Source organism: Tachypleus tridentatus, chromosome 12 (assembly GCF_004210375.1).
Source record: "Tachypleus tridentatus isolate NWPU-2018 chromosome 12, ASM421037v1, whole genome shotgun sequence".
Classification (NCBI taxonomy): domain Eukaryota; kingdom Metazoa; phylum Arthropoda; class Merostomata; order Xiphosura; family Limulidae; genus Tachypleus; species Tachypleus tridentatus.
The window spans coordinates 56760184-56784904 of NC_134836.1; the positions used below are offsets into that span (position 1 = coordinate 56760184).

General features: G+C 32.5%; 1 protein-coding gene across 1 annotated transcript; it reads right to left on the minus strand.

Annotated features, from left to right (window-relative positions):
- Positions 1 to 1608: 1608 nt before the first annotated feature.
- Positions 1609 to 23136, minus strand: LOC143233371 (transmembrane protein 50A-like). The gene is made up of 6 exons (XM_076469555.1): positions 22853 to 23136; positions 13825 to 13937; positions 8355 to 8422; positions 7805 to 7897; positions 5214 to 5274; positions 1609 to 3898 (listed from the first exon to the last, which is right to left on the minus strand). Exons 1-6 carry the CDS (start codon positions 22949 to 22951, stop codon positions 3853 to 3855), a joined length of 480 nt encoding a protein of 159 aa, XP_076325670.1. The 5' UTR covers positions 22952 to 23136; the 3' UTR covers positions 1609 to 3852.
- Between the last annotated feature and the right edge of the window lie 1585 nt (positions 23137 to 24721).

Consider the following 24721-nt stretch of genomic DNA (forward strand, 5'->3'; position numbering starts at 1 on the left):
TCTGCTGCATGTATTCCATTAAAATTTCAAATTACTTAAAATTACTCTGCATGACTACCTACAGTAAAACTTGTTCATCTATACAATCTTGTCAGTAAATTACTGGTACCTCAATATCAGTATATTTTTCATTCTTTCACAATACAAACTGAAACAGCAAATCAAGGAAAGCTTTGACATTGCTTCAAAATAAAATTAATGATATGCTTTAAAATAAACCACTGGCACTGTATGCTGCAGATAATAAAATGTTTTTCAGTCACTGATATCAACTTCTGCTCTGCTGCATAAATTACAGTCAAATTTCAAATCACTTAATTTCCTTTAATCAATCTTGGATTATGATTATGATTCTCCCTCAGCTTTGAGGTATACTTTGAAGCTGCTGATCTAATGTCCTTACACATTCTCTTGTCTACAGGATCAAAATGAACATCTTTCCTTTTAAACATTTCAATCGCTGTTGTTTCTTTGGAGCGTAGAGAATATTTTATCGTCTGGTATGCACACGATACCAGACCACGAGACTGCCTCCAAGATGGCGGTCAGATTTTTTTTTTTCTGCAATAAACATTGAAAAAATACGATTTCTCCTCAAAAACCACCTACCCGGCCCCCAAATCGCTCATATTTTCTCCTCGAATTTACACGAATCTCGTGGGTGATCGTTGGCCGTTTGAAAACCGCGTTTCAGCGGAAAAATGGCACGCATGAATTAACGTGCGTTAATTATTTTTCATACTTCGTGGATTTATTGTTAAATATTCACATTTATCAGTTAAAGCGACACCAATAATTCCCTAAAAAACACGGCAGACAATCGTTAACAACTTGAGGTGGCATTAAAATCAGGTGTTTTCATCTTTAATTTCAGTTTTATAATTAAAAATAAGCTATACCATTCTTTCTTACAAAAAAACAAAAGGTTTTGAATATATGTGCGTACACACCCACATACACATTTTCAGATATTACAACCATACGTGTCTTAAGATTTCCGAAATATTAATATCAAACTAGACGTTGCTCCGGCAGGTGGAACCTTAACGTGGTTCCAAACGTCATCGGACATAAATGTCTGTCAAATTGTTCATGTAACCTCATCTGAATATTTACCGTTTGTTTGTTTATTTTCTGATATTCTAGTTCCCAGTAATATTAAACATCCTTGTGATATTTAAGTTGGTGAAGTTTGTTCTCAATTATTTTAATTAATTAAATAATTCTTGTACTCGTTTTCAAACATCTGTTTTATTAGGCGTAGTGTTGAAAATATAATAAATCATTATAGTTACTGTGTTTGAACTCAGTTACGTACATTTTGATGTAAAGCTTAGATGCACTTAAATTTTTTTTCTTTATCAAGAATAAGCAATTCATTCTTTTTTTTTTCATGGAAATGAATAAGCCTTTCGATGTGATTATTTTAAATAAACTTTTTATCCACAAGCTATTAATAGCTCCAGATGTGGTAAAGAAACCTTACTGTTAATAATACTCAAAAGGATAAAATACACTGCATTTAACTAAAAACCATTAAAAGTTAGACTTCATGGATATGAAAAGCTGTATAAAATCTTCTTGAAACAAAACTATTTAGACAAGATATACTTCTTAACTGGTTTTATTACACCACACTGTGATATTCTTAATAAATATACTTGATAATGTACAATTTCTAATAAATTGAAATAAAGAAATATAATTTACAAAACCAAAAGTACATAAATTAATGTTTAATCCAGATGAAAAGTTAAACCCATTCGTTTTTTTAATAAAAAGAGAGTACAAAAAACGGAAGTGGAAACTGTAAATAGCTAATCTGTATTAGAAAAATATTTTAAATACTTTAACTTCATGTCTTCCTTGCCTTCATTTTATTATCATAACCATCAAACGTGTCAACTTAAATATTTAATAATGACCAATTTCACCTATTCTTTTGGTCAGCTGAGTTTAAATCTTGCTAGTGTAGGATTAATTTTCTGGTTTTTTTATCACCTACTCAGAGTGCTATAGATTACAATTTCTACCATAATTTCAAAGTCAAATTTTCAGATATACAAATACAACCAGTGTTGAAAGGTTCACTAGTTTTGTTCTCATTAAATAAATAGGCTATATTCTTTTAAGGTGATTTAACTTTAAAATACCACAAATCCTCTTTTAGATGAACAAAAGGATGTGTTTGTAAATATATGTTGTCAATTTATTCAGTCGTATCAGGTAGACAAGACAAAAGCTACTGTGCTGACTTAGGTGAATCTCAATGCATTATTTATTTCATACCAGTACGCAATTCTTTTATTTTGTGTATGACACACAAGTGTATGAAGATGCTTCCAAGTGTAAATGTGTAGAATGAAGTTTGTTTTTAGGATAAAGGTAGAAAAATACACAGATATGGAATAAGCAAATTTTTCATAAAATTAGCTTCTGGACTTTTCTTTTACCATTGTATTTATTAAAAACAAATATACTGGTGAAAACTATTTCAAACATAATATTGAGATGAGTTGAAACATGAAAATAGATGTGATAAGCTTATATTCATCAGATTAAACAATTTATCATCTCTTATAAATTACTCAAATCTTGAAAACAACTACAAATATTAAAGATACATACACAAAAACGCTGTAAGTTTTGTTCTTTTCCAATGGAAGATAAATTTTAGATATGTTTCTAAACTTTAAAAATCTAACTAGTTTATATTTCTCAGAAGTCAAACATGAAAAATCACTCAATAGAAATTCATAAATAAATCGCAGTACACTTTATGAAACTGTTTTAATTGATGTATTTAACTGCCTACCACCTTATTTTATTGTCCCCTGAATATTTTTGTATGTTTGACATTAATACTAAGTTTCTGTGTTAAGTTTCATAAAGTGTACTGTGATTTATTTATGAATTTCTGTCGAATTTCTGTGTAATACATTTCACATAACTTTCCTGACAAGCTCAGAGTTACGTGAAAAGTATTCCACAACCATAAATAACACCCGACCACTAAATCAACACAAAAGATTAAGCACTTTCCTTCTACATTCCACTTCACAACTCAATGTTTGATCAGATACAGACCTGTAACAGCAGTTGGAAACCTCGCCAGTAACCAAATAAGTAAATACAGTTTATAAAAATTTCCTGCCCAGTATACATATAGTGGATGTTAAATCTCTGTGGGATAATATTTGTCATTAACAAACCATAACCTTATTATTAAATAATAATGCTAACCTGATAAAACATTTATCTTTCTGAAATCAAATCAGTAGAATATGAATCGATAAGAAAAAGTAGTTTGAAACTCTTAACAGCATTTTAAATTATTTGCATTATTTAGTTTGAATACACTGAAACCAAGGAAAAAAAAAAGTCATTCAACTGTAAGTCTTACTGAAAAGTAACAGTGTAATTTAATTTTATTATATGTATTGACTTCCTTACTAATGACAAACATTACAATATTCCAGATTTAAAACTGTATTTTTTTTGGTGGGGGAAGGCGGAAAAATGTTATTTTCACATATTTCAAACTCGTGTATAAAATGGTCCATTTAAATATATGAAGAACATTCTGGAAGAGTATAAGTCACTTTTATCGATTTAAAATAATTCAGAACCAAAATTAAAATAACTTGAATTTTCATTTTTATGGACTTGCATCATATTCAGATGCCACATATAAAATATTTAAGTTACTGTCCATACTATAATTATTTAGTAATAATTTGTCACACACAACTCCCTGTACAAACCGAATGTTAATAAACTATACAGCAATAAGTAAAGTTAGTATTTGTACATATAAATTTTACAATCTTTATATAAGAATTTAAAACAGTTTCAACCCCACAAATCCTCTGTTCGACCAAATTTGAATATCAAAGACCTGGTTAAAAAAAAGAAAAATTATTAGCTTAACCAAAATTATTAACATCATTTAAAAAAAAACAACATTAAAAGGAAACTGTAGACTAAAATTAGCATTCTTATGGAAACAATATAGACAAACATATCCAAAAACAATTATTTACAACATCGAACTGCAAAAATAAAAGCTAATTCTGTCATTCTTTTTAGACAATGTAGATATTTAGGATATGAACCACACTAATAAATTAATTAAGTTAAATCAATTAAAAAATGTTAATTCAAGTTATTTTATTACAAGTTACAATAAAGAAGATTTATTTTTCGAACATGTATGATATTTTGATCACTGGAGTGATTATTCTCCAAAAGATTTACATATTTTAGAAACGATCATACCAGTGATCAAAACATTGAACTTCTTCTAAAAAGAAATCTTTAATGTAGAAGCTGTAACTTGTAATAAAATATTATTCAATCAGACCATAAACCCCAAAAAATACAATTAAATGCTTCAGGTTATTCTGATTTTCTCATATTTAAACATGCACACAATTTAGTTGCAGGACAACCTGGGTGCAACTCAAACAAAATGTCAAACACACAAGATGTTCTAAGTGTTGGAAATTTGTAATTGTACAATAAACTTGCAGCAATATTGTGTGTATATTGTGGGGGGGGGAGAGAAAGCTTGCTAGATAATTATGAAATAATTTGGAATTAATGAAAGAAATATAAGCCTCAAAACACAATACAAAAACCTTCATTTTATTAAAAGAAAATTACCACACTGGTGATAATTTTTGTTGTTGTTTAATATTAGTTTAAAAAAGTCAGAGGACAGTAACAAGGTACATCTTTAAGCCTGTGTGACAAAACTTGCAGGTTTCAGACATACCTGTATCTATTATGTTTAATAAATATATGTAAGATCTGTAAAGAAAAAAGTTAAATTATATTTAGAATTGTTTCTTGTTTTACCTGGGAAACTTTTATAACAGAATGTACCTTTCTGGTGTTTCACAACAAACATAAAAAACAACAGCTATCAGTTTCCAAAGTTACATTCAAGTATCACGGAAAACTGAAACTGTTGAACATAAGAAGCTTACATTTCTCAAAATACACAACATAAAAACTTAATATAAATTTTAAGAGTTATTTATCAAATGTATATTTAAGAAACTTTGATAGAAAAACTAGATCTTGAAATATCATGAAAGGCTTGGAAAAAAACAAATGATAAAATATCTTTGTCTTTACTTTTACATATGCTTAAAACAGGAGCATTTAGTTACATTTTAACTTGTATTCATAAAAGCAACTATACCTACCCAATGAATATAAAGGCATTTTGAAGAAATACAGCAACTCCAGGCCATTGAGGTTCTTTCACTGTGCAGAATAAGAGCATAAATAACAACCTAATGTGGCCGTTAGGCTATGTGGTTCAACACTTATCACATTTTGTTAAAACATTTTGCATTAATAATAATACTATTAACCTAATGGACATAGGCTTGGAAGAGTAATATTGATTAAAGTACCACAATTACTATGAATATATCGTTATGAAATGCAGTAAGCTTTTTGTCAAAAGTATAAATCTGTTGGACACACACACACACAAAAATTAAACATGCTAAAAGTATTTTTTATTCAAAATATCTGAATTAATGTTCATGTGATGAATAAAACTACTTTGTTTGTTATACATTTTGTGCAATGAAAATATTAAAACATAAATACAGTATATTCTCATCCTGGCTAAAGCTGACGACATATAGTGATATAGGCCATTCTATTTCCAACTTCTATAATCAGTGGCAGAGCCAGGATATTTTCGTTGGGAGGGAGGGAAGAGGGCTGAAGTAAACTGGAGGGACTTTCCAAAATGCCATCAATATGAAGTATAGATGGTAAATTATAATAATGTAAATACCAAGGTACATTTCAGAAAGGTGTGCTATTTTGAACTGCATTTTCAATGCAGTTTTCATTGGAAACTCATGCTCTGATTAATAATTCATTATTACAAATTAGAAATAATCTGTTTATGAAAATATGTGTATGTGTATACATTATTCAAACAGGCAAGATTGTGATTGTGATATTGTTCTTATTATCATAAGTGTGACAAGCACCTGTTACAATAATGTAACTACTACATTACATTAAATTAGGCACTTCAAAATAGCCCAATGACAATTTCTAAATTCATTCTATAATTGTTTAGAAATATTGTTTGGTCAGTTAAGATGTAAGGTTATTATCTAATCATAAGTATAACATTGGATTGTAAGTCACAATTTTAAGTGTATGCCACAATCATCAGTACAGTTTTGGATGGCTGATACACAATGCAAAATGATCTCACAGACGTCACAACACCAGCTAAATGCTTCATAGTTTTGACCTATACACAATACACTTATACATGCATGCTATGTTTTACTTTTCAATAAAAGATAAATGAAATTAATGGATAAATACCTGTGAAACCTTAGGTTTATCAAGTAAAATCCCTGATGATCTGTTGTAACTTGAAATCAACATGGTTGTCTAATCTTCGTCAAAGCTCAAGATAGAATGGCATTACACAGGGAGCAGCAATACAGCGCATGAGTTTCAGTGCATTCAGTACGTTGCTATGGGACGCATGACACATACTTCCATTTTAATGAAGACGTTGAGTTCTACAGATTTGTGTCTATTTGATGTTAATTGTTAAGCAGCAACGACAATTGTGTTTTCCATATTTTATGAATATATGTAGGTAACAATATTGGGGGGGGGGGCTTGGCTGAAATAGGGTTAATAATTAAAATATATAACATATCTGAGAATAAAAGAAATGAGTCCAGCAGAGGTGTCATCAAAATCAGGAGTAGCACTATATCAGACAGAAACATCTGCAGATGCTATAATCTATTATAATAATAATACTTTGTCGTTTTGTTTTTCTTTATTTTTAGAAAATGTATTCTCACATTACTACGTGAATGCAAAAACATGGCACATTATTTGAATAAATGTAAATATATGTTAGTAAACATTTTGTACAAAAACATAATAAAAGTTTATCAAAGTGTTTAAGAAGGTCTAACACTGGTTAAAAATTTACAAGTTTTCGACCAATAATATTAAGTACAGTAAAGGTTAGTTCTCATTTAACTATAGCAAAATAATGAAACAAGTTACTGTTAATTTATTTTATTTCTATCAAATATAGACTGCACTTAAAAAGGCTTAATTAATGTTAGGCTTAAGACAAGTGAACTAACAGATTTCAGTGTCTGCACTAAAATTCTTTTTTATTATTCTAGAAATCCTGTATTTAAAGAAGTATTTTGAAATAAAAGATATTAATTTGACCAAAACCATTTTCTGGGTCTCCTAGTTCAATAATAATAATACTCGCATATCAAAGTAGTTAATTTCTACCATGTTTTATCACAATTCAATCACAGCTTGTAATTGTTGTTAAAAAATAACTTTGCAGTGTTTGGTTTCTTTATGAATTTTGCACAATGCTACATGAGGGCTATCTGTCCTAGCTGTCCCTAATATTGCAGTGTAAGACTTGAGGGAAGGCAGCTAGTCATCACCACCTACCACTAACTCTTGGGCTACTCTTTTACCAACAAACAGTGGAACTTACTGCTACATTATAATGTCCCCATGGCTAAAAGAGAGAGCCTGTTTGGTGTGATGAGAATTCAAACCCACAACCCTCAGATTATGAGTTAAGTGCCTTAACCACCTGGCCGTGCAGGGGCCCAACTCTACAGAGAAAAATAGTTTTAATTGCTGTTGAAAGTAATTTTTTGTCAACTTATTTTCAATAAACTTTGTGTACATCTTCACTAGTGTTTCTCTCCAACATGTGCAGGGACTAAAATACAGCACATTTATTTGTTCTTACTTGGAATGACATAAGCACCAAAGAGAATCCAGCTAGCTGCAATCAATGATCCAAATCCCAAGACAAATCCAAGGAAAAGCCAAGCTCTTGCACCTAAAAAGAGAGAATTATTTTCACAATCTTCAGGAATGTTACAATGATATACTGTTATATTACTCAGCCAACATTTCTAAGTTACAATGTATCCCAATTAGCTATAAAACTGCCTAATAATAAAGATAAGTAACTGACACATTTAGGTACTTGTGTGCAAATATAATATACGTGTACTAACGTAAACAAGTATGGCCAAAACATGCCTGTACAGTTTACGTTTCCTGCAGCTTTGGTTGAAACCAATGGTAGACTTTAAAACAGCATGAGTTTTAAATAGTTATTCTAGTAAGTTTAAACTGTACTGAACTTTACAGTATTGCTATTACAACAATATACTCATCTGATGAAATAACTTTTCCTAGATTAATTTTAGGTTTCAAATGTGAATCTATCAATAATACTGATATGTGGACATGTTGTCTACAAAATATTTAAAAGAAACTTTATTACTTACCCGTCTGTCCCATACAACCAGTCGTATAGGAATCACCTCTAACTTGACCATTTGAAACTGCATTAATCCTTTAAAAAATATATAACACGTGCTTTAAAAAAATTAAAATATGTCTCTGAGAATTAAAAACAAGGCAGTGTACAAAATTTCAGCTGATTATTTGTCTTACGAGAACTGCACGATAAATAGAACAAACCTAATCCACAATACGGAGTAAAATGAAATTTGTATTAATATTTTACAAAAACAACTCGTTTGTTCCTTGTTCGGTGAGGTCCGATTGAGGTGTTTAAGATTGTAAAAAGAATCAATAGTGCTGATGCATTGTCTATTTTCATATTTAACATTGAGAATAGTAAGACACAATAAGACACAAATATAAACTTTGCCAATGTAGGAGTCGACTTCAACTAAGACAGTTTTATTTTTCTAACAAGGTGGTTGGCTTTGGGAATGGGTTGCCTTTAAACTGTTGTAGAAGTAGTAAATTTAAATTAGTTAAAGAAAAGGCTTAATAAGTTAATGAATGTTATAGACCAACTAAGTTGTTGTTGTTTTTTTTAACGTTAATTTAGTTTAGGGTGTGGAACAGCCAAGATGAAGCAATAGTTTCCTTGTTGTTCTGAGACTTTTTTTTTAATGCAAAATAAAATTTTCTTGAAGTTGATTTCTCAAGAATTCTTGATCTTAAAATATTATACCATTTAAAAATCAAAGCATGGATCATGAATTTTATAATGAACATTCCTGTACACATGTAGTAGATCCAAGACAAGATCTATTCTTTCCAATTCTTTCACTTCTAATCTAAAAGTATTGAAACAAAGATGAAAGCAATCTGGTTACAATGTACAAAACATCCTAAATCCTGTTTCTGAGATGAAAGTCTTCATCTATCCCAGGTACACTGCAACAGTTAGTGAGTTATAACAGTGTCCGTACGTAAACAGTGATAAAGATAGTAGACAAAAACATTTTCAGTAATTTATATTCTTAAGCCTTTCTCAGAAAATTTTTTTCATGAAAGTAAGAACTTTAAGAATCTTAAAGTACAACAAAAGTGTGGAAATAAGAATATTCACTAAAACTTTTGCAGATGGCATGTACATGTTAAGGATAAACTATAATTAGACATTTTGTATAAACTTCCTAGAAACAGAAATCATAATGTATTAAAATCATGTTACTAACATAACTGCAAGAGACCCTTATAACCTTAATAAGGGTTTCCATTTCAGTTTTATCAAGACTTTTTGGACCTACGTGTTTTTAGCGCATCATGAATAACTGAAAGAGAAGTAGTGTTAAAATTACACTGGATTTAATTAACACTTTGTGCTGATAAACATATTTAGTGTTCATACACACACACACAAAAATAAACAGGTTTGCCAATGACACGCACACACACAAAAACAACAGGTTTGCCAATGAATGCCTCTGACAAGGTAAAACCACTGTGAGATAAAATAATAAACGGTAATTAATATTTATTGTTTATCTACATTGTTACTTGGTATCAGTTTCGTCGTGACTACAGTCACGTTTACCAGTTATATGAGAACCAAGTCATTAACAAAAACATATTATCAAGGTTGTGCAATTCCATACATTCCTGCAAGACCTACTGATTAAAATTTCATTGAAAAGAGAGGGAAGTGTCTGCTGAAGAAGAATAACAGATACGGTTTCCAAAACATATGTAACAATGACACACACTTCATAAAATAAATATCCAACAACATAAGTAACACTTGAAAATACTAGAATTGATGTGGGAAATGTAAAAAGTGATGTGTAATTATCACACTTGAAGCTACTTCTAAATCTTAGCTACTAATACATATATACTAAGCTAGGTTTAACTTTAAAACCAGATACTGTGATAAAATAAATATCCAACATCATAAGTAACACTTGAGAATACTAGAATTGATGTGGGAAATATAAAAAGTGATGTGTAATTATCACACTTGAAGATACTTCTAAATCTTAGCACTAATACATATATACTAAGCTAGGTTTAACTTTAAAAACAGATACTGTGTTAAAATAAATATCCAACATCATAAGTAACACTTGAGAATACTAGAATTGATGTGGGAAATGTCAAAAGTGATGTGTAATTATCACACTTGAAGATACTTCTAAATCTTAACTACAAATACACATATACTAAGCTAGGCTTAACTTTAAAAACAGATACTGTGATAAAATAAATATCCAACATCATAAGTAACACTTGAGAATACTAGAATTGATGTGGGAAATGTCAAAAATGATGTGTAATTATCACACTTGAAGATACTTCTAAATCTTAGCTACAAATACACATATACTAAGCTAGGCTTAACTTTAAAAACAGATACTGTGTTAAATAACACATTCCTAAATATGAATTTCAATTTACTTCAAGAACCACAGTGAAGAAACCAAAGCAACAAACAGAAAAACATTGCACCTTGTAGTTATAACAGTTTTTTGTATCCACTTTTTAGCTAGATACTAACAAATGTTCAGAAACCTAACAAATGACATTTTCACATTTTAATAGCAGTGACATTCTAAAAATAATGATCAATTGTAGTTTTACATCTCCATCTCTCTCTCTTTTGTTTCTTTTGTATGTGTATTTCTGGGACTTTTTCTTTTAGGGAAATAGGTTTCACTTGGTAATATGCCCTATGGTTATTCTAAGATTCTTCACCTACCAAACAAACCCATCAACAGTAACAACTGAATATGGCTGGTTGTCCTTCATTCTATTACCATAATCCAATAGTTTCTGTTTTTTGGTAACATTCTTGAATGGTTTGTTGTTTGACAAATATCCCAGAACTTGAGACTCACTCACTTTCAATAAATTTTGTCGCTTGTTTTGAATTATACTAGTCTGGAACATTTATTCTTAACATGAATGTGTATTGAATAGAAGTTGCAGCTTACCCTTTTGACACTATTCTACTAATCAAAATTAGTGTTTCCAGTTATCATTGTTTATCAATTATTCCAGTTATCCAGTAATCAAAATTATTAAAATGATAATTATTTTGAAAATAGTCATGTAATCAATATTATTACCTCTCATTATTATTGTTTTTGAATATTCCAATTAAATCAAAATATTATCATTTGTGATATTATTATTTTTGATTAACTTAAGTTTATTCAACTTGATTAGTACCATGACTGCAAAATTAAAAAAATAAAAACCCAACTAATTAAAAATAAGGATTCCAATTATTATTATTTTTTATTATTTCAACTATCCAAATAATCTAACATTGCCATGATATTCATTTGTTCCTTAAACCACTGTAGCAAGTCTTGTGAGCGATGTGAGCGAGGATTATCGCTGCTCACCGCTAATTTAAGAACGTGTAAAAACGCGGCTTACGAATTTAATCCTGGCTTTATAACTTCAAGAAGATATTTAAAAAGGATTTGCTTTAATTTGGGAAATAAATAAAATATATTACAATAGAAATCGACCGTTAATCTACCTTATCCGCTCTCTATGTCAGCTTTATGGAGGCCGCCATCGTTACCAAATCACACCTCTCCATACATTAAAGTTAATCCGCGGTAAATCCATGAAAAAAGTGATCAATAATTAAAGTATTATTTTTAATTCGATATAATGATCATGCATTGGCCCGGATGAGGCTCCTCGGCGAGCTGTTGGTGACTTCGGCTTTTCAGTCACAAAGGTTTTAAGCTGTGGTTAAGCAAATTGACCCCCCAAATACCGCGGCTTAACGGCGCTCCACTGTAATGGGCTGTCTGTTCTCTGCCATCAGTTAGTATCAATACCAGATGTTTAGCATTGTTTGTTTTTTTAAGCCATCAATCAGGGGAAGAAAACAAAAAAACTTGATATATGTTGCACTATTTCATTTTCTTTGGAAACTCCCACAACCCCCCCTCTCTCCATGGGGTCAAAACACACCACTTCAGAACATCTGAAATAAATCTTTAAATCAATATGAACGCAAAGTTTTATAACTGTTTCTGACAGAGAATTTTACACTTAATTTTCATACATTTCAATTGTATTCATGTACAAAATACTGTGGTTATGCCCTTTCAGAACTGTTTGTTCTGTTTTGGTTTAGTAGTTCCACATACAATATTAACTGTAAGAAAGACGTAGAAAATTATAATACATTTAATTTAAAAAACATTGAAGCCCCAACATCTCACATAGGAGGTTTTTATAGTAATAACCGTGAAGTAAACTACAATAATTGGAATACTATCATATTTATCTAGAAAACATGTTAAATAATGATTTATTCATATCAATTCTACATGTCTGATGTTTTAACGCTTGCACTTTATACAGTTTTATTCTAACAGCATTGAGTGTAACTAGGCTTGCATTGTGTGGCATGTTCTCCTAATATCCACAGTTTTTTCCTGCCTTTCATATCTAATGACAAATCACATTGGCTGTGTAAGAAAGGATTACATATTAAGGTTGTATCTAAACGTTGAGGTAGAAATGCAAAGTGTCATTCTTCTGATATTCAACTTATTCAGTTAAGATTAAAGCAGACAACACACTTAGCTGAAAAAATGTAAACTACAGTTAGAGATTTGCATCTCAAACACTGCTTTTAATGGCATTTAAAATACTATTAACAAAATTCTTAATATTGCTATTATAAGTGTTATTTACTTTAAAATGAAAAATAAATCCAAAGTTTAAATTTTATTACACTATTTGCTTTGATTAAATATTCAGGTGTTATTTACTTCAAACTTATTTCCATTGTTCACTTTTCCTTTGATTGACATAAAATGTTCAGAGGGACACATTTAAAGGATTGGAATGTGTGAACATTTTCTTTATATTTAACAATTAACAGTATGCCACCATGCAAACACTTCCCTTCATCAAGTTGTATATAATTTTGTTCATACTTAACATATACCTTTTTTTCTTTATATATATATTTAGATTATATATAATCTTACCAAGTGCACTATAATTTCTCATTTGCTTTTGAACCGACAATGTAGTGATAGAATCTTAACTACCAGACATAACCGTTAAAGAAAGTTGCAATATATTTGGCTTTTGAAACCATCTCAAACAGAATTATTTTCCCATACTGTGAAACCAAATTCCTAATTTGAATTAATCTCAACTCCAAGCATACATACTTCCAAAAGATCTCGACCAAAGCATTAAAAATTAAAAAAGTTATTACACGTACAACACTTACGTTTGTATAATTCAAATAAAACTAATTCACATCAAATAAACAAACTAAAAAAAAATTAATTATCAGAGGTTAGATAACAATGTTTAATAATGAATCTCATCTCTACTGATCTACCAATTTTCTGCTTTCATAAGTCTTATTAACCTCAGTGAAATCTTCAAGTAATGTCATATTTGTGTGTTATTTTCTTTGCTACCTTAACATCATGTTGGTCAGTATTAACAGTGATGTATACATACATGAACAGAGATATTGTACCAAGAACTCCACAGACATGATAAGCATGGTGAAAGTCCTCCATACGAGGGTATCCAGCTGCTACATCCAAAATAATCCACCAACCTGTAAAGAACTGAAAAATAAAAAATACAATAAAACTAATTTTTCAAGGTTTTTTCCTTACCAAACAATGTACATATACATTCAATATTATTGAAACAAATACACAGTACTAATAAGTCAGAATGATACATATATATTGAATGCATTTGAATGGAATTCAAGTACAGAATAACAATTTTTTATTTATACAATCCTATATTTAGCACATAACACAACAGCCAGGTGCATCTGCTTTCAGTGCCAAACCACAATAAGCACAGCATGAATTTTAAATAAAAACAGTGGGCACAAGAGTGGATCAGGCCACCAGAATATTAGGAAAAATCTCACTTGGCCTCCTACTAAAACCACACCAAAAATACAGTATAAAAGACAAATAATTATTTGCCTAACAAATCACATTAACATTTAAATTAATAATTATGTTAATTTCGATCACTAATGGTGCACATTTCTATTGAAAACATTCTCCTGTCTTGTGAAGAACTCCTTTGTTTTATATAATATCAAAAATGTATCTGCATCGAGAAACTCCATGGAAAATCTTACAGTTCCAATATTTTGAATGCTCTTCTTGGTAGCTTCTGAAATATGGCAAAAGACTGTCTGAAGAATGTCATATCCCTAAATCCTTTTCAGTATCTGTAGCAGCTTAACCCCATTCATGAAATAACCTTGCATGGTATTACTTATGCCAGAATGCATAACCTTGCACTTTAACTTTAAAAATCCAACATCACTCCCTTGGACAATTTGCTAATATCTTAAGATCTGACCTTAACTGTTCAAATTAGTCTTCAGTTCTTACTGAATTATATATTTTAAAATTATCAGCAAAAACTTCACATGATGAGTTGATAGTCTAAGGTGGATCATTAATGAACAGAGCAAACAAGATCAGTCTGAGCACCGAGCCGTGGAGAACATTGCTAATAACCTTTCACCCAGACTTTTCTCCATTGACCAAGATACATTGAAATCTATTAATGAAATGTGCTTCAATCTAGTTACAGGTATTTCCTACAATGCCATAATCATTTAACACAAGTTGTACTCTTCTACAAGGAACAGATTCAAATGCTTTACTCAAGCCAAGAAATATAACTCAAATGATGTACTCTTGCCATATAGCAATGTCCAGCCTATTAAGGTCTCATTCAGATTGATAAAACGTGATCTTCCTGGTACAAATTCATGATGCAAGTCGAAATTTACATTTATCTTTCTAACTGGTCCATTATCCTTTTTTCTAATAGCTTTCTCTAATAATTTAACCACCTGTAAAGCGAGAGAAATTAGTCTACAATTTAATGCAAGTTTCTTTTTGTCTCCCTTCTTACAAACTGTAGTCCCCACAGCAAATCTCTAGTCACATGGTAGTTTTGCTGACTATAGAGACTTGTTAAAAAATTACTGTTAAAAGCTTTGCCAATTCAACTGCTACCAATTTCAGTATCTTTAAGTGGATATCATCAGGTACAATGGCTTTGAATTTATTTATCTGCTTCATGAAGTAAACCCCCCAACAGTAAAGTGGTAAATCTATAGACTTGCAATGCTAAAATCAGAGGTTTGATTCCCTTCAATGGGCTCAGTAGATAGCCCAATACTGCTTTGCTATAAGAAAACATACATCAAGTGAAACACCTCACCTTCATTTACAACCAAATTTAAAGTTTCATTTTGGCTGTAACCATCATCATTCACATTGTGTTCATTCATCTTTTTCAGTCCCAAACAAACACCCGTGCAGCCTTATTCAAAATTTAAACATCCTTATCCAATTCTATCTAAAACGGAGATACAAAATATTCATGAAGAACATGTGCTGTTTCCTCAGTATTCTGTGTCACATATCCATTAGTGTTAACTACCCTATTGCCAGGTTTATTGATGCTTCTATTGACATGTTTTTAAAAAGATCTCTTACTAATCTTTATAACTTCAACAAGTTTTTTCCAGTTACATTTTATTCTTTTTATAACACTTCCTGGCGTATTTCTCTACTTTACACATTTTGCAAAATTTCTGTTATATATAGTAAGTTTAGATCTTCACCAAGCACGTTTTATCCCCAACACCTGTTATATTTAGTAAGTTTAGATCTTTACCAAGCACACGTTTTATCCCCAACACCTGTTATATTTAGTAAGTTTAGATCTTTACCAAGCACATGTTTTATCCCCAACACCTGTTATATGTAGCAAGTTTAGATCTTCACCAAGCACATGTTTTATCTCCAACACCTGTTATATGTAGCAAGTTTAGATCTTCACCAAGCACATGTTTTATCTCCAACACCTGTTATATTTAGTAAGTTTAGATCTTTACCAAGCACATGTTTTATCCCCAACACCTGTTATATTTAGTAAGTTTAGATCTTTACCAAGCACACGTTTTATCCCCAACACCTGTTATATGTAGCAAGTTTAGATCTTCACCAAGCACATGTTTTATCTCCAACACCTGTTATATTTAGTAAGTTTAGATCTTTACCAAGCACATGTTTTATCCCCCACACCTGTTATATGTAGTAAGTTTAGATCTTTACCAAGCACATGTTTTATCCCCCACACCTGTTATATTTAGTAAGTTTAGATCTTTACCAAGCACATGTTTTATCCCCAACACCTGTTATATTTAGTAAGTTTAGATCTTTACCAAGCACACGTTTTATCCCCAACACCTGTTATATTTAGTAAGTTTAGATCTTTACCAAGCACGTGTTTTATCCCCAACACCTGTTATATGTAGCAAGTTTAGATCTTCACCAAGCACATGTTTTATCTCCAACACCTGTTATATGTAGCAAGTTTAGATCTTCACCAAGCACATGTTTTATCTCCAACACCTGTTATATTTAGTAAGTTTAGATCTTTACCAAGCACATGTTTTATCCCCCACACCTGTTATATGTAGTAAGTTTAGATCTTTACCAAGCACATGTTTTATCCCCCACACCTGTTATATTTAGTAAGTTTAGATCTTTACCAAGCACATGTTTTATCCCCAACACCTGTTATATGTAGTAAGTTTAGATCTTCACCAAGCACGTTTTATCCCCAACACCTGTTATATTTAGTAAGTTTAGATCTTTACCAAGCACACGTTTTATCCCCAACACCTTTAGCAGGATCACTGTTGTTTTTATTATTACTGTTATACTTTGGTACATTTATGGAATTACTGTATTTATCACTAAAAATAGTCCATGTTTCTTCCATATTTCTATCTGCACACAATACATCTTACTCCAAACTTAGCATTACTTTTATATTTTCTTCGTTACATTTGTAATAATTTAGTTTTTCTTGCTTAGAAGAATCAACTATAGCCCAACTCACACTATAATAAAAAAACAATTACTGAATGGTCATTCTTGCTTAATGGTTCCATAATATTTAGATTATGTATTTCAACATATTGTTTTTTGTTATCAGTAAATCTAGCAGGCTGAGAATGTCACATTCCCAAATTCATGTATATCCTGATACAATTATCTATTCTACAAATAGAGAAGTAAATATATTAGAGAAAGAGATGCATTACCCACACCCTGCATGTTGTTTCAGACAATATTTTGTAAAATCTCCAACAATCAATACACCTTCCCAACTTGAAATCAACACTTTATCTGCTCAAACAGTAAATTATCATTACCAAAACCATGCCTGTAAACTATCTAAAATTAAAGTCAGCCACAGAGACTCATCAAAAAAGTGGTTATTCAAGTAATCATTTAGCTCAAAATTAATATTATGTTTTTTTATGTATATATATATAAAACTAATCCCACCCTCCTTAATTCAGTGCTATCTTTCCTTATAATTGTATATCCACTTATGTCCAGTTCACTATCCCCTACATTGCATATCCACTTATGTCCAGTTCGCTATCCCATACACTGTACATCCACTTACGTTCACAGTTCGCTATCCCCTACATTGTACATCCACTTACGTTCACAGTTCGCTATCCCCTACATTGTACATCCACTTACGTTCACAGTTCGCTATCCCCTACATTGTACATCCACTTACGTTCACAGTTCGCTATCCCTACATTGTACATCCACTTACGTTCACAGTTCGCTATCCCCTACATTGTACATCCACTTACGTTCACAGTTCGCTATCCCCTACATTGTACATCCACTTACGTTCACAGTTCGCTATCCCTACATTGTACATCCACTTACGTTCACAGTTCGCTATCCCCTACATTGTACATCCACTTACGTTCACAGTTCGCTATCCCCTACATTGTACATCCACTTACGTTCACAGTTCGCTATCCCCTACATTGTACATCCACTTACGTTCACAGTTCGCTATCCCCTACATTGTACATCCACTTACGTTCACAGTTCGCTATCCCCTACATTGTACATCCACTTACGTTCACAGTTCGCTATCCCCTACATTGTTCATCCACTTACGTTCACAGTTCGCTATCCCCTACATTGTGCATCCACTTACGTTCACAGTTCGCTATCCCCTACATTGTGCATCCACTTACGCTCACAGTTCGCTATCCCCTACATTGTGCATCCACTTACGCTTCACAGTTCGCTATCCCCTACATTGTGCATCCACTTACGTTCACAGTTCGCTATCCCTACATTGTGCATCCACTTACGTTCACAGTTCGCTATCCCCTACATTGTGCATCCACTTACGTTCACAGTTCGCTATCCCCTACATTGTGCATCCACTTACGTTCACAGTTCGCTATCCCCTACATTGTGCATCCACTTACGTTCACAGTTCGCTATCCCCTACATTGTGCATCCACTTACGTTCACAGTTCGCTATCCCCTACATTGTGCATCCACTTACGTTCACAGTTCGCTATCCCCTACATTGTGCATCCACTTACGTTCAGTTCGCTATCCCCTACATTGTGCATCCACTTACGTTCAGTTCGCTATCCCTACATTGTGCATCCACTTACGTTCAGTTCGCTATCCCCTACATTGTGCATCCACTTACGTTCAGTTCGCTATCCCCTACATTGTACATCCACTTACGTTCAGTTCGCTATCCCCTACATTGTACATCCACTTACGTTCAGTTCGCTATCCCCTACATTGTACATCCACTTACGTTCAGTTCGCTATCCCCTACATTGTACATCCACTTACGTTCAGTTCGCTATCCCCTACATTGTACATCCACTTACGTTCAGTTCGCTATCCCCTACATTGTACATCCACTTACGTTCAGTTCGCTATCCCCTACACTGTACATCCACTTACGTTCAGTTCGCTATCCCCTACACTGTACATCCACTTACGTTCAGTTCGCTATCCCCTACACTGTACATCCACTTATGTCCAGTTCGCTATCCCCTACATTGTACATCCACTTACGTTCAGTTCGCTATCCCCTACATTGTACATCCACTTACGTTCAGTTCGCTATCCCCTACATTGTACATCCACTTACGTTCAGTTCGCTATCCCCTACACTGTATATCCACTTATGTCCAGTTCGCTATCCCCTACACTGTATATCCACTTATGTCCAGTTTGCTATCCCCTACACTGTATATCCACTTATGTCCAGTTCGCTATCCCCTACACTGTATATCCACTTATGTCCAGTTCATATCCCTACACTGTACATCCACTTATGTCCAGTTTGTTATCCCCTACACTGTATATCCACTTATGTCCAGTTCGCTATCCCCTACACTGTATATCCACTTATGTCCAGTTCGTTATCTGCCACACTGTATATCCACTTATGTCCAGTTCGCTATCCCCTACACTGTATATCCACTTATGTCCAGTTCGCTATCCCCTACACTGTATATCCACTTATGTCCAGTTCGCTATCCCCTACACTGTATATCCACTTATGTCCAGTTCGCTATCCCCTACACTGTATATCTACTTATGTCCAGTTGACTATCCCCTACACTGTATATCCACTTATGTCCAGTTGACTATCCCCTACACTGTATATCCACTTATGTCCAGTTCCGTATCCCATACATTTTATATCCACTTATGTCCAGTTCACTATCCCCTACATTGTATATCCACTTATGTCCAGTTCACTATCCCCTACATTGTATATCCACTTATGTCCAGTTCACTATCCCATACATTGTATATCCACTTATGTCCAGTTCACTATCCCCTACATTGTATATCCACTTATGTCCAGTTCACTATCCCCTACATTGTATATCCACTTATGTCCAGTTCACTATCCCCTACATTGTATATCCACTTATGTCCAGTTCACTATCCCCTACACTGTATATCCACTTATGTCCAGTTTGCTATACCCTACACTGTATATCCACTTATGTCCAGTTTGCTATCCCCTACACTGTATATCCACTTATGTCCAGTTCGCTATCCCCTACATTGTATATCCACTTATGTCCAGTTCACTATCCCCTACATTGTATATTCACTTATGTTTAGTGACTACCTCTTTGTACTAGTGTTCATCATTACTACATTATTGCACTTGTGTTCATTGTGACTACCATATTGTTCTAGTGTTCACTGTGACTACCTCATTGCACTGGTGTTCATTGTGACTACCTCATTGCACTGGTGTTCATTGTGACTACCTCATTGCACTGGTGTTCATTGTGACTACCTCATTGTACTGGTGTTCTTTGTGACTACCTCATTGTACTGGTGTTCTTTGTGACTACCTTATTGTACTGGTGTTCATTGTGACTACCTTATTGTACTGGTGTTCACTGTGACTACCTTATTGTACTGGTGTTCACTGTGACTACCTTATTGTACTGGTGTTCACTGTGACTACCTTATTGTACTGGTGTTCACTGTGACTACCTTATTGTACTGGTGTTCACTGTGACTACCTTATTGTACTGGTGTTCACTGTGACTACCTTATTGTACTGGTGTTCACTGTGACTACCTTATTGTACTGGTGTTCACTGTGACTACCTTATTGTACTGGTGTTCATTGTGACTACCTTATTGTACTGGTGTTCATTGTGACTACCTTATTGTACTGGTGTTCATTGTGACTACCTCATTATACTGGTGTTCATTGTGACTACCTTATTGTACTAGTGTTCACTGTGACTACCTCATTATACTGGTGTTCACTGTGACTACCTTATTGTACTGGTGTTCATTGTGACTACCATATTGTACTGGTGTTCATTGTGACTACCTCATTATACTGGTGTTCATTGTGACTACCTTATTGTACTGGTGTTCATTGTGACTACCTTATTGTACTGGTGTTCATTGTGACTACCTTATTGTACTGGTGTTCATTGTGACTACCTTATTGTACTGGTGTTCATTGTGACTTCCTTATTGTACTGGTGTTCATTGTAACTATCTTATTGTACTGGTGTTCATTGTGACTACCTTACTGTTTTTAATCCTTGAATTTGTCCTGCCTTTGCCTATTCTGTCCTTCAGTTCATTATATGATTTATTTGACATTTCACATTTTTTATAGTGAGATCAGGAACAAACACTATTTTCTTCCATTCATTTTTAGCACTAGCATTTTTTGTTAACTTTGACAGCATTAAAAATTAAGTATTTCATCTTTGGCCAACTGAAATCATCATTATTCTTCCTTATACGATATATTTTCTCAATCTGATCAGCCTTTATCTCCATGTCTGGAGATACACCTTCATGTAAGTCATAACTCATTCTAGTTTCATTACTTGCTCCATCATCTGGGACTTCTTGAATACAAAATACCACAGTACTGGCTTTTCTTTCATCTCTACCAAAGTACATATCACACATATTCTAAACCTTTTTTTTTTCAGTTTTATCTTCAATGTCATCCAATCTTTCTTCTACATCTGTAATTTTTCTAATAGGTGATAAGACTTCACCATCACAAGTTTCCCAAAACCATTTTATGTTTAAGGTCAATAGCTTGAAATTCTTCCTTAGTAACTTTAATACCTTTCCAATGGGACCATTGATCATGATTCAGAATTCAAGTACAATATACTTTGTGTTAATAAGGATACTAATTTTTCCACAATTTTCCATCTTATCATAAAAATCTTCAACATCAGATGCAGGTCTAAACCAGCCCTAGCTGGTGCTTCTTCATTTTGCTGTTGTCTCGATGACAAGATAATCAGAGTGTGTTAGTTAGTTAAGCTTTTATATCTCATTTTTGTTGTTGTATTATATTTCATCATTATCTTAGTGTAGCTATATTAACCTTGATGAAGTTATATAAAGTTTCCACCATTACTTTAAATAATTATAAAAAAAATACATTGATGAGCTAAATCTTAAAATGCACAAAATCTATAAATACAAAATTGGGACTGAACTTGAATGAATTGGAAGTAATGTAAGTGTAACACAACAAGGTAATAAAGCAAAATAATTCTCATAATAAAAAGTACACATAATCTATAATATAAATATATATTGCATAAAAACTTTAACCATTACTATTAATGTTTCATTAATAGTTGTTTTCTTCTACAGACTTTGAATAGATTACTGCAAATTTTTTATAAAATTTGATTTGAACTACAGAATGTAAGAATAATAATAAAATTCATCAGGTTAGTTACAATAGTTAGCAAAAGAAGTTGAACAGTTTAAGTCTAGCATGTTGAACTGGATGAATATTGTTATAACAGTAACATTATACTAGTAGCAGAACTATTTTTTAAAACTTCCAAAAAAAGGCTACTTTATTTCTATAATTAGAATATTATTTTTTACATTAGGAGCATCAATAGAAATTAGTCATCACACTATTAATAATAGTCTGTCACTCTGCGTAATGACTGATTTCAAATGTTGTAACTAACCTAATCTAAACTAACTTAAGTCTCCAGTAAATTAAGATTCAATAATATGGCCCCGTTACAATTTAAAACGCATCTTTGAAACTCAACGTCAACAGTTTTAAGTACATTTGCTTACCATTGTTCCAGCTCCAATAGAAGCCACAGCATTTCTCTTTTCCCCTAATTCCAGCCACTCTGGTCTGTTAATGTGAATATTATCTAAACACCCTGCCATTTCAATTTATGCAAACAGAAATAATCGAAAGTTATTTTAAAGAAAGAAACACTTTTTGTTTCTAACCCTAAACTAATTTTACGATCAATTCAACTGACAAGTATGAGTGAATCATAAAATATTTACACTGCATATCTAATATGCAGTGAATACACGTACGTCATTCTGTCTTCTCATAGATGTCGGTAAAACAAGAGAAATTAAATAATATTTATTAGGACTTTCACAATGCATTTTTTATTGAAAGATATATGTCACAACTTTTCAATACCCGTAGCAGTGTACGAAATGTTTTTTGCTACACAATACTGATGTTAGTATCTTTATTGTATTTATAAATTTAACTAAGAAAAGTTAGTTGTTGTTTTTCTCTAAAGACTTTAATTGGACTACTGTAATTTGTTTGTAAAATTTGATTTGAACTACGTATATATATATATAGGTATATACCTTTTTCTTAAATTACGTTTTTCTCTGTGAGAGTGAAAGAAAAGACTGTGTCCTTCTCAGTTGGGTAATGTAAACATCTGAATATATCTATATATATATATTGTGTGTGTTATAACCACAAAGCTTGACAATGGACTATCTATATTCTGCCCAAGGCAGGTATTTAGTCCCAGATTTTAGTATTATAAGACCCTGAGCTTCCTCCTTTGCTATTTAAAGAGGTAGTATATATATATATATATATATTGATTTTGTTAAATTCATGGAGAGCAAATTACATAAGTTCAAATACATTATTAAATAAACCAGCCTAAACACTCTGTTGTATGCTTGTGACAATATGGTGTTTTAAATTATTTTGAAGTACGTAATCTAACAGAAGTTAGGATATAATTAACAACAAAAAAGTGCTACTGTGATAAAAATGATCTGGAAAGTAAAACAAAATAAGAGTGCCAAAATGTTGATAAAAGTATAGAAAAAGGAGTTTTCTTAAAATTAGCAGCTCTCTAACTTACCAATGAATTGAAAATTTTATTAAGGCGAAAATTATGTAGAATCATACACAGAGAATAACAACAACAAAAATAAATACTGTCAGTCCACTGTAATGTTTGTTTTTGAATTTTGCGCAAAGCTGCACGAGGGCTGTCTGCGTTAGCCATCCCTAATTTAGCAGTGTAAGAGTAGAGGGAAGGCACGTAATTAGCAATACCTACCGCTAACTCTTGGGCTACTCTTTTAACAACGAATAGTCTATAAGGCCCCACGGCTGAAAGGGCGAGCATGTTTGGCGCGACGTGGATTCAAACCGGCGACCCTCGTACTACGTGTCGAGTTCCTTAACCACCTGGCCATGCCGGGGCCTATTTGTAAAGAGCAGCATTATTCTCACAACAGCAACAACCCAAACCTTAATTGATATTATCAATAAATATAATTAACTTGCGTGCTCCACTAAATCAGTTAAGGTACTATCCCGTTAGTACCATCTGATATTCCACCCAAGGCTGTTACTTGGCAGGCATTGTTCATTAACTGCCCTCCCTATAGTCTATCAGTTCAAAAACAACTCAATCACGTTCACAAAAACTCTGAAAGAAACAAACCAGTACCATAGTGCTATTATTTTGTGCCATTTTTACAGAATGGTATCAAGTTAGAGCACATTGTGAATTATTCGATTTATTTTAAATGATAAAGCTTCCTTGCAAGTTGGGCTCGGCATGGCCAAGCGTGTTAAGGCTTCTGAGGGTCGCGGGTTCGCATCTCCGTCGCGCCAAACGTGCTCGCCCTTTCAGCCTTGGGGCGTTATAAAGT